Source organism: Nuphar pumila, chromosome 3, assembly GCF_984573655.1.
Source record: "Nuphar pumila chromosome 3, dmNupPumi1.hap1.1, whole genome shotgun sequence".
In the NCBI taxonomy this organism is placed as follows: domain Eukaryota; kingdom Viridiplantae; phylum Streptophyta; class Magnoliopsida; order Nymphaeales; family Nymphaeaceae; genus Nuphar; species Nuphar pumila.
In genome coordinates this window covers 60,996,638-61,009,014 of record NC_143251.1, presented here as the reverse complement: position 1 = coordinate 61,009,014, position 12,377 = coordinate 60,996,638, and the positions used below count along the sequence as shown (strand labels likewise).

The following is a 12,377-nucleotide window of genomic DNA, read 5'->3' as shown; positions in this document are numbered from 1 at the left end:
CTTCTCAAATCCTATCGCAATCTAAGAAAACAAAGGCAAGCTAAACCGAGCGCCAGATAGTTGTTCTCCTTCTCCACGAGACTATGAAAATCCGCAGAACCGGGGCAACTCGCTTTTTAATTACCAACGGGTGCTCCGCGTGGTTGGTAGGAGCTGTCAGTGCACGTCTCCTTGTGATGGCACGTTGCAGGTTCAAAACCCAGTGATACGTTGAACACGTCTTCCCGCATGAAGCCAATTCCGATCAATGTGATTTAGAGAGTCTGCAAATACATAAGACATTGAAACAAATTTCATTCAGGATAGAAGAAATCATCCAATTGTAGCTAATCTGGTAGTTATCAAAGGTCATCCTATTTCTCAATTCCCAAATCTTTTTGACAATGACCTGAAAAGAGACCATCCAGGCATGTTTATCATTGTTTACTCAAAAGAAAATACGTTTTTTATTAGAGTATTTTTATACCCACGTGTATTTTAAAGAGGTAAAAAAATCAATGATTGATATTGCACTAAAATTGGATAAAATAATTGCATTTTTACATCCAATCAAGTTAAAAGAAATCTTTTTACTTAATAAATAAGCAAAGATAAATATATCTAACGGTTTAGATCTAACATAGAATACTTAAAGCTATGATTTTTGGAGGATCCTAAATCCCCATTCTCCTTGCATATTATTGGAGATATCAGTAGATTGGGTTGGATATAGGTTCAACTGAATCAAGATATATGAGACTAAGGACGCCAATGGCCTGGATATAGGTTTGAATTAGGCTTGCAGAACCAGAACACTTAATGGGCCTTGTAAGGTAAAACTCCCGGTTGTGGAGAGGATAGAAGACGGGTGTGCCAGACATCCTATCGGGAAGGGGAATGAAGTGCAATATAGTGATAAAAAAAACAAAATTGAAAAATGATTGTACTTACAACAAAGATAACGCATTTTCTGAAATGCCACATGATTTTCATTGTTTTTCTCATGTCCAAAATCGCAAATATCCAGTTTTAAAAAGTTTTTTGACCTTTCGTATATGCGGACTTCCTAAATATATGCAAATTTTCTCTCAAATATGTGATTGTTTTCTACAAAATAGTCTTTGTTGTCTGATCTCTATCTCTTAGTTCTAACATCAAAAACTTATGTTTTTACGATCATTGAAAATATGAAACACGGGCCTATAACTTTTCCATTTTGAGTCAAAACTGAAAACCCTTCTAGGGTTATTGTTTTTTAGTTCCAAAACCAGAATAAAAGCATATTATGCAAACTAGAGCAATCGAATAGTCTATCTTTTAGATGATGTTTTGACATAAAAAATGAAATTTTTTGAATAAATATAGAAAAAATGAAGAAATTAGATAGAAATATCATTTCAAGGATAACTAATTCAATGGAAAACAACGAACAAGCACTAAGATACAGCCTGATAGCATTCCTAAACTAAGAGATGATCCTGGTACGACTATGCCTTTTTCGTCTATTCTATGCTATTTTTCAACCACCTACGTTAAAAATCTGAAGAAAAAGAATAAGATAGATCGAGACATTAGGTTTTCAACACCATCTAAATCACCTTGATATGATTAGCGATTGGGAAGAAACGTCCTTTGAAAGATAAATTGTTCTAAAAATTTGGAAAAAAAATTGCATATTTGGGTGGAAGTCCACATATTTTTGAGAAAGTTTGTATATATATAAGAAAATTCACATATTTAAGAAGAACTTTGCACGGTAACATATGCAAACTTTCTTAAAATATGTGGGCTTCCTTATATATATATATATATATATATATATATATATATATATATATATATATATATATATATATATATGCGTGTGCGTGTGTGAATTTCCTTACATATTTAGGAGGAGGTCTAAATGGGAAAATATGTGCACTTCCTATAAAATATACAAACTTTCTTGTATATATGCGGATTTTCTTCTAAATATTTTCATTCACATATATATCGCGTGCATGATAAACGGTCACTGCCCAAAAAATATTAAAAAGCACAAAAAATAACCTTAAGCGATGCTTTAAAAGGGCCACTACATGTTATTTTTTGATGTAGACATGAGAAAGTCTACATATATTTTATACAGACATGAGGAAGCCTGTATATATTATATAAAAAATAACCGTACTGTACGGATAATTTGACCTGATTCTTTAAATATCTTATAATTTTCATTATTCTTGCGATGTCTAGCATCACAAATATCTGACATTGTTAGGAGCCTTTTACCCTTCACAACTACGAATTGAGGCATTATTGCAATAAAATTACATTGCTCGTCAATTAGATCAAACTCTCACTTAAATCCAGAATCAAAAGTTTTTTTATGCAGACCTCACAAACTCACATAAATTTATTTATGGTTTTTTTATGAAACTTAAATCACCAAAATCGCAAATATCCTACACTTTTGCATATACTTCAATATTTCGCATAAATATATTTGTTAAACATATCTCTCGCAAATATCTTACTTTTTCACATATACTTTCTAAAATCATATAAATTTATGTATGAAATTTCACTTAAAGGAAAACACCAAAATTGCAAATCTCATACTTAAATATTTGCAAAAGTATTATTATATGCATGTTTTCTTAATATTTGTGATTTTATCAAATCATGTATATACTCATTTTTTATTCGAGGGTTTCTTCTTCTCATTTGTGTCTACAAAAAGCTTCTTTGTAGAACCCTTACGATGATTCCTGCATTCCGAGGAGGTTGCAGTATCATCATTGTAATAGACTTTCTCATATACAGGTTTAAAAGGTAAGTACCATACAATATATGCATGTGTATCCTCATGCATATTTTTGTTTAATATGGTAGACTATAATCAAGGGTGTGAACGAATCTAGCTCGTGATCATTGAATAACTCCATGCATATTTGTGTTTAGTTGTTGCTATGGATGTTTTTTGTATCTTTTCTTGTGTTGTCATCGACTTCCTCAACCACCAGATTTACCATTTAGGGTTTGCTATGTTTATAGGTTTTTTCATAGAAATATATTTTTGTATATGATTTATAATTATTTACCGTTTAGGGTTTACTATGTTTACTATCGTGATTGTTGTAGGCAAACAGTGATAGTGTCTGAAAGGGCTAAAGTACACTACCGTAGATCTGATTACACTAATTGAAAATCTATAGTGGTATCCAAAAATATTACCTTTAAGAAATTTGTGGCTTTGATATCTCATAAAATTGAATATGCAACAGACTTATTAAGCCTTCGGTATAGTTATTCTCTAAACTTAAACAATGAAGAAATATGGATAGATGTTGAGGAGGATAATGATGTAGAATCAATGTTATTTAGTAATGATGTTTACTTAAAAGTATGCAAAGTTAATGAATGAGCAGTTAAACAAGGAGTAGTTGATCAGTAAAATGATGTGAATCTTGTAAAGAATGTGTATGTATCTCAGGCACCATCTATCGAGCTTAGTCATTTGCCGATTATCCAACTATCTCAAACAGTGGACAATATTGATGTTGTACATGATCAACGGATTACTGCAAAAGATATGGAACCACGTGGGCAAAGAAGTACCAATGATCTTCATTGCAATAATTTGAATGATATATACCCTTCCCGAGCATACGATAATGCTAAGTACAAGTTATAATTTTAATGTAATTTATGGTTGAGACATAGGTATAATAATAAATGTGATATTTTGATGGTTAATCTTAAATATTAGAAATGCAAGAATAATGCATATATAAAAGCAAATGAAGTGATAGATATAATAAATTTTGATTTAATTGGTGCAATCGAATAATCAATTAGTGGTAATAGTGATCATATTGATAGTGAACAATCAGATGATATCGATGATGACAAGTACTCAATAAGAAATGATGAAGACAATAATGATATGGGACAAATAAGGGCGGGTGAAAGTGATGCATCAATTGCATTTAAGAATGTGAACCCTTGGTTCTCATTCAATGGGTTCTCATATAATGAAGAGCAATTGAAAATCATTGAAGCAGAAACATTTGATTTATATGAACAATTTTATTAGCTATCAACACACTCAAACGATCGAGAAATCACTCTAGGCAAAAGATTTAATGATATCTAACACTGCTATGATTTTTTGAAAGATCATCTGATCAGAAATAACTATAAAGCAAAATTCTTAAAGAGTTGCAATAACATAGTCATTATCGTATACACGAGAAAGAACGCTCATATAATGGTTAATTGTCCCTCGAAGATCCATTGCACAAAGGTAGTGGAGCAGGTTTCTTTCAAGTGAAGAGGTATGATAGCGAGCATACATATGGTGTATCATTGGGCAACCTTATAGTGAAGAAAGTGTCTTCAAAGTGGATTTCATGTGTTATTCACAAATACATGCATGATAACTTGAAGATAACTCCAAAAGAAATCATGAATGACATCAATCGCGATGAAGGTATAGAGTTTATTTACAAACAAGCATGGCGTGAATGAGAATGCACTAAGGCTGCATTATATGGTTAATTTGAAGAGTCATTCAAGATCCTTCCTATCTATTTGTATCATCTTATGAAGGCTAACTGATAATCGATAGGATATATTAAGACCGATCGAAAAGATCAATTTCAGCATATGTTTTTATCCTTCTCGCCAAACATCGATGGGTTATTAAAAGGATGTCCTCCACTTCTTATGGTAGAACATTCCTAAAAGAAAGATACACGTGTATATTATTGTTTGACCATACTATTGATCCTTATAGTGAGATGTTTTTTATAGCATTTGTAGTTGTTGATAAGGAATCAAATGATTCATGGGCATACTTTTTAGAACGTCTAAAGCACAAATTCATACACTTTAATGAATTTAGAGAGACGATTATTGACAATTATCTCAATTAGGCATTCTAGTTTAAAGCATGTTATCCCCCATATATAGCTTACATGTTATGTTAGATTTTTTATGAAGCATTTGATGAAGAACTTTTTAAAGAAATTTGGTTCACCACTCAGTGTACGTTTGTGGGGCACAGTTTGAGTAGCCAGGAAAGAACAATGCAATTATTTTCTTAACAAAATTAAGAAACAAAGCATAGACACATACAATTATGTTGCCACTGATGTGGAACCGAAACATTGGGCTAATTATCACTTTTCAACGAAAAGATATGATTGCTTAACATATAATATAGCAAAGAGCTTCAATTTATGGATTCTCGTCATATGTGACAAGCCTTTAATTCCACTTATTGAAAAACTTTATCTCATGCTGATGAAACTTGTGGGGTAGCGTATGACAATAGTTGTGGTGCCGAAGGTAAAAGAAAAGATAGATGAATTAAAGAAAAAATATAACAAATACATGTACAAGTAGTGCATTATCTGCGACAATGGTATAAAGCTTGTGACCGATCTCACAGTTACAATGATGATCTTAAGAGGCACTTGTGCTCTTGTGAAGAGTGGCAAGTTACAAGGATTCCTTGCGAACATGTGATCACATGCATTTTATATGAAGGTAAATTACCAGAGAATTACTGCAACAAGTTATTCACAGTTGAATCATATCGAGCTGCATATAATCAATATTCATTCATCCTGATGGCAGATAATGTCTCACACATTACTCTACCTACTCTTATAGTTATCTATCTACCAAAAGTGGTTTGCAAAGTAGGGCGACCTAAGGTTAATAGATGGAGAACAAAATACAAAGATCTTGTGCCATACAAGTGCAGTGTATGAGGTGAGGTTGTCCACAACAGACAAAAGTATAAATAACAGTATGTATATGTATATAGTGTTGTTTAATTAAGTGATTCGTCATGTGTATATCCGGTGTTGTTTAATTAATTGCTTCTTTATGTGTAGATCTAGTATTTTTTAATTAATTGCTTCTTTGTATGTATATCTAAGTAGTTCGAGATGTATAGTCATACACATTCTCGCACTATGAAGGAATTTAAATAGTCTCCAAGTTTGAACAACAATGAATCCTGTAACAAGAAAAATGCTACACTTGTTCGAGGACAGAGACATGCCATTTAGGATTCAGGCAATCATTTGATAGAAATTTTGATAGCATCTCCCCCGTTTAACAGAAAAAATGCTATATTATTTTTAGCTCAGAGAGCATCTTGTCAGAAATTTTGATAGCATCTCTCCTATTTTAACAAAAAAATGCTACCTTCATTTTTATTATGTGTGTATATTTGATACTAATCATATAATTTATTTTATTGTTAAGAACAAGTTAATGGAAAAGAAAAAACTATAAAAAAACACCACAGAGCCGAAAGAGTATGAGTTTAGCAAAGAAATTCTCTTAACAAGTGATGTAAGTGCTAGTTTTGCATATTCATTTATTTATTTATTTATTATGTTTGTATGTTATTTTGTTTGTTCTTTTGTTACTACACTGGATTTACTATGTAGCATATTCCAAGATTTGTAGAAAGACTCTAGCTGACTCACAATGAAGATAGTGAAAGAAACAACTTGCCAAAGACCCTTTACCTTACCCCACATTTTTCTATAAGTTAAAAAGTGAAGTTTATATTGTTTTACTACTGCTGAATACAACTAACTGGTAAACCTTGTTTGTTGACAACAAATTGTCGCAACTAAAGGGCAGCATGGTGGGGCAGCTGACTGCTTGGAGAATAATAACTTACCGTATCATTTTTTTGATGCTGACAATGTATGTTTTTACACAACTTTGCACAACAACTTACAAATAAATTTTCACATGCACAATGACGTTACACTAGATTTATATTACAACTCTTAATTCCTTTCAACTAGGGCAATAAGCAGTTCTTTGGGAAATGAACATGAAGAAAAGGACTTTAGGCTATACAATTTCATGTCAAAACACATATTTAGCAGATAAAAAAACTCAAACAAATAGTATAATAGCATAACTTAATCAATAATGTACTTGATTTTTGTATATTTTTGTTATCTCCTTTCGTGCATATGTGTTGCAGGTTCACTTTTTTTAGACAATTTGGGTTTGACTGTTATAAAGATTGGACAACGCAGACCATGAAGGGTATTCATTAATAAGAGAATTAGTAATTACTTTGTATTTGTTTGTTAACTCATTTCATATATGTACATGTTTTTCATTTGGTATTTTCTCATTTTACAGGTTTGACTATGGTATAATTATCATACAGTATATGTAGTACTTGGGCCGAAACTTCATATTGAACTTCACACATGTATGTGTTTATATGTCAATTGTTTACTAGCTTGAGATGTTCATTGTAGTTAGTTATTGCTAATAAAAGGTTATTTTCAGCCAGATATCACAAATATAAGGAATCATATGATCAAGTTCTATAAGCATATGAAGGAAATGGCTTTCAAGGGTGCGATAAATGATAAAAATATAGAGACATCAGTTAGAGAGGTGTCAGAAGAGTTTATCCAACTAGCTGAGCTGGGGACAATTATGCACCTTTGTGATAAATCAAGTTAAATTTATATTTCTAATTGGATGGATCAAGTTAAACTTTGTAATTTGATGAATAAAGTTAAACTTTGGAATTGAATGGATCAAGTTAAACTTTGACCTTAACTTTGTAACGAAGCCCATGTATTGAATGTAACTTTATAATTGTTAAACTTCAAGTTATCTGATTTCTTGCAAACCAATTGGATTTAGTTCTATGTTAATCATATTGACTTGTCTCTATATGAAGAAATTATTTTGCAAAACTGTCAGATTTTGGTCAATTAGTAGAATTTTCGCAAACATACTTCATGAGATTTTAGAATGTATATACAGAAAAATATGATATATGCAAATGAGATGGAAATTGTCAGAAGGGAAGCAGGTTGGATACCATTAGTTGAGGACAAAAGACAAAAAAAACTTACATTATGCGAAAATAAGCAGGTTGGAGACAACAACGAGTTTATATATGATTCAAGAAATCTGTAAAAAATTAAAAATATCGCATATTTGTTATAATTTTATAAATATTTAAGTACAATATTTGCGATAAAAGGAGATTTGTAAATAACTTTATGCAAGATCGTCCGGTATATGCGGATAAGAAATATATTTGTGAATTTAGTGGTAACTAGTTTCATACATAAATTCATGCGATTTCGAAAAGTATATGCGAAAAAGTAAGATATTTGTGAGAGGTGTGTTTTGCAAATATATATATATATATATATATATATATATATATATGCGAAATATTGACATATATGCAAAAGTAGTATATTTGCGATTTTGGTGGTTTTAATTTTACCAAAAATGTGTAAATAAATTTATGCGAGTTTGTGAGGTCCGCATAAAAAAATCTGCAATTCTATATTTAAGTGAGAGTTGAACCTAGCTGACGAGCAATACAATTTTACAATACGGTCATTTTTCATATATTTTATGCAGACTTGAGGAAGTCCGCATAAAATATCGGACTTTCTCATTTTGTTCGAGTTTGACAGGATTTTTGCAAAATATTAATACCCGAACTTCGTAAAGTCTGCAAAAAAATATGTGGACCTCATTTTAAGTGATGAGGCAATCGACGAATAGAACATTTTGCGCAACTTCATGACTTTCACGCATGCAAAGGGTAAAACAGACATTCCAAAGTTGGCTATTTGCAATTTTGGATATGAGAAAAATATAAAAAAATGTAGGGCAGTTCAAAAAATGTGCAGAATTTTGGGCACCTCATCAAAGATTAAAGATTTTTCTGGAACCGATCTAGTGGTGGTCCTTCCATCTATCTGGTAGGCAAGGGTACGGAAAAGGGTGCACTACAAAAATCCCGATCTTAGGGACAAATGAGTTAGCTGGATAGTTGGGTTGCACATCATAACTGCGGGGTCTTGGGTTTGAATCTTATGGTTCTCCAGTTTGCCTATCCAAAAGAGAAGGACAGACATCCCCACAATGTCAAGGAGCTGGGAGTCAAGATCCATTGTGCCCTATGACAACAACTTTGGCTACTGAGTGAAGACTCAGAACCATATATGTAAACAGAAAGGTGAAAAATAGAATCTCCTAAATTTGGTTTTGCCCAAAACATCCTATGGAGAAATGGCCAGGCAAACTTTGCACGGAACTATTTCCCATTTTATGGTGTGCACGATTCTACAATGACAACTCTCAACCGGCCCAATATTTCGTTATTTGGATGAAATGCCAAAGGAAACGTCGAAAAGACAAGCTTTCTATCTTTTACAAGAAGTATACATTTTTTTAGAAAATTTCATTTTGGGCCAACTTTTGCATTTAATTAGAAAAATGAGCCTCACATTTCTGAATTTGCTGATACATGCCTCAGTTTTCCTGGAAATTGCCAAACAATAGCCTACCTTTATTATTATTTATTAACTCAGGCCGATCCATTGTGTAATAAAATGTTCAGAATATTTATTCTTTCTTTCTTATGAGCATGAATGAGTCTTTTTCAATTTCAAGGGACAATACAGGAAACCAATTACGCATTTCTAGATGAATGATGTTAACCCAAGTCCCTATTCGACAGTTTCTAGGAAACCTACGGCGCATATCAGGAATTTCAGAAAATGAAACCCATTTTTGGGATTAAGGGCAAAAGGTTGCCCCCCTAAATGGATTTTCCCTAATCATTTTTCAAGGGAATACTTGCAATATAATCCTGTGTTCATGACAATTCTCAAAATTTAGAGGGAAGGGTGGCACCCACCAATCACATTTTATAGGAACCTATTCATAATTTCTTCTGTGTTCAGTTAACCCCTTATCCAAACGCAACCTTAAAAGGTATTGTTCCTGGAAACTTGAGAAGTATGGAGAACGAACAACAAACTACGAGGACAAAGCACTTTCTGGAAACTTGATAAGTACAACACTGTCTACGATTCAGATTGTAGGTCCAACCAACCGAGTTCGATCCATTTGCACTACTACTTGGATGTCCCATATCACGCAAAATCAGATAATCAAAAGATTCAAAACCATAGTTTAAACTGTCAACTGCATGTAAGAGCCAATGCTTACATTAACTTAAAGAATCCATCAGAAAGGCAGTTCCCAATGTAAGCCAAAACTTGCACAATTGACCAGAATTGCCAAGATCCACACTACAGTAGACCAATAAGTTCACATGTTCCACTCATTACAGCAAAAGTAATTTCAATTTGGACAAAGGAAGATGAGATCAATCAACCGTTGAGACGCTCCAAAAGACATTTTCATAATTTCGTCAAGCAGCTAATTGGCTATAAAGATTCAGTCTTAAAGTGTAAGATAAATCACATCCACCCAACTGTATCCACTGAATCTTTAAAATCAGTATGGACCTAGGACTCTTTGGGATTTTAAGTTTGACAAGCTCTGTTCAGATGGCATGTTCCCCATGTACAGAATAATGGCACTCCAAATCTGCAAAATACTAACATCAACTATACCAAGAACTTCTCTACTTTGAGAATGATACATTGGATAATTATAACAGAAACATGGGAAGGAAAACTTGAGCATGCCTCCCCACCAGAAGCCAAAGGCAGTTAGATAGTACAACAAAGATTTTACAGCGTGATATAAATAAAAGTAAATGGCATCAGCTGCACCAGACTTGGATGTGGATGCCTTACACTGGAGCAATTGGAATCACTACTAATCAGTGGTTCCAAGACTTTCTTTTCCCTTCCGACTGGCAAGCATTCAAGCTTCTGCTGTAGCATCAATAGAAGGGGACGTGCCATAGTTCCACAAATTGCTGAGCTCATTCCGCAGCCAGCCCAATACAACCATTAAACCTGAAATGCACCATGGAAAAAGGAAAAATAGCTCTTCAAAATCTGGTCACCAATTATTCTTCGTAAATGCAAGCCGAGTAAAGATGAACTTGATACCTAATGTGCACGGCACAAGGTAAAGAAGGGCAGGTTGGCCATGACCGTCCATTAAATATAAAGCAAGATATGTGAGGAAGAGACCTGCATTCATATTTTTTAAGATATGAGCATGAAGCAGGTATTCATTTTCAAAATTTCACATAGCTAAAAACTTTAATATACATGCACTACAATTACTAAACGAACAAGAAGTGAGATTTCTAACATAAATATATATATATATATATATATATATATATATATATATGAAAAAATATAAAGAAAATTGCCTATCGAATATTATATATATATATATGTGTGTGTGTGTAGTCATCTTTGTGTGTGTGCATGCACACAGATTGTTAGATCAAAACAGTTCTTCAGCAATTTCAGTCAAGATAAGCATTTTAGTCATTCTAGCTATGACAAGCCATGGGAGTCATGTAAATTCTGCAACTAACTAGGTTTTAATTGTTTGGTTTAGTTATGGCATGGGTTGTAATTATACAATGATTTACTGTTTCGTAGTTGGGCTTGAAATTGGTATATATTAATAAAGATACAAGTTTTATCACCGACTTTACAGAGAATCAGGGGCCACAACCATCACAAATCTGTTCTCCCTTATATTCCAGCAAGCTTTTAAGGACTATCAAGTGTGTGTGTGTGTGCGTGCGCACACGCGAACACATGACTAGCACTGCAAAACAAGCCAACCATCTTGTGAAAATCCTGGGCCCAGCTCAGGCTTGCTCGTTTGGCTAAACAAGTCAAGGTTGACCCTTGTCTTAAAGTCATTTGGTCAAACGAGACAAGCCTGATCCTTGAACTTGGGCTCAAAATCTTGGCAAGTTTGTTTATGAGCTGGTTTAAAATGTATAGTTACCTTCTAGCATATTTTTAGTTTTAGCACATAAAGCTCATACCTGAATGGTTCTATTATTATTATTATTATTATTATCATTATTTTAAGTGTGAGTCACAGGCTCAAGTCTTGTGGCCTCTTTTCTTTTTATAAGATTTTTCTTTTTTACTACATGTGGCTTGGATCAAGCTTGGCTAAGGCAAGCTCAAGCCTAATAAGTTTTGAACCGAACCTATTGTTTATTGAACAGCCTAGATGCAGCAGGCTTGGCTTGGCTCATGTGCTATTTGTATCATATAAAGAAAGAAAATATTGAACCTAAGAAAGTGAGATGACTGATCAAATTCAAGAATTACCAAGAGTTTATCAAGAAAATGACACCTATTTTTAAATGAAAAGTTCACACTTTAAATGCTTTAAGGCAATGTTGTGAAAATCATATGGAAGACATATTGGAAGTGTTCAAGATATGAGTATACCATACTGTATCACGTCATATCTTAAGTACATCACCAAAAGAATTAAAAAAAAAACAAGTAGATAAAATTAGAAAAAATCATAACACAATAAAAAATTATATATTTAAGCTCTAAAATATTAGAAGTCTAGAACATCAAATACACCTACATGTAGAATACTAAAACATGTTAAATAATAGTATA

General features: G+C 32.9%; 1 protein-coding gene across 2 annotated transcripts in view; it reads right to left on the bottom strand.

Annotated features, from left to right (window-relative positions):
• Positions 1-10,069: 10,069 nt before the first annotated feature.
• Positions 10,070-12,377, bottom strand: part of LOC149842984 (signal peptide peptidase-like 2) — a 142,189-nt gene continuing 139,881 nt past the window's right edge. For both annotated transcript variants that reach the window (XM_089999531.1, XM_089999532.1), the window contains 2 exons: positions 10,869-10,952; positions 10,070-10,772 (listed from right to left, as the gene is read on the bottom strand). In XM_089999531.1, coding sequence (XP_089855657.1) covers positions 10,678-10,772; positions 10,869-10,952 — 179 coding nt within the window. In that variant the 3' untranslated portion in view covers positions 10,070-10,677. The remainder of the gene's footprint in view (positions 10,773-10,868; positions 10,953-12,377) is intronic.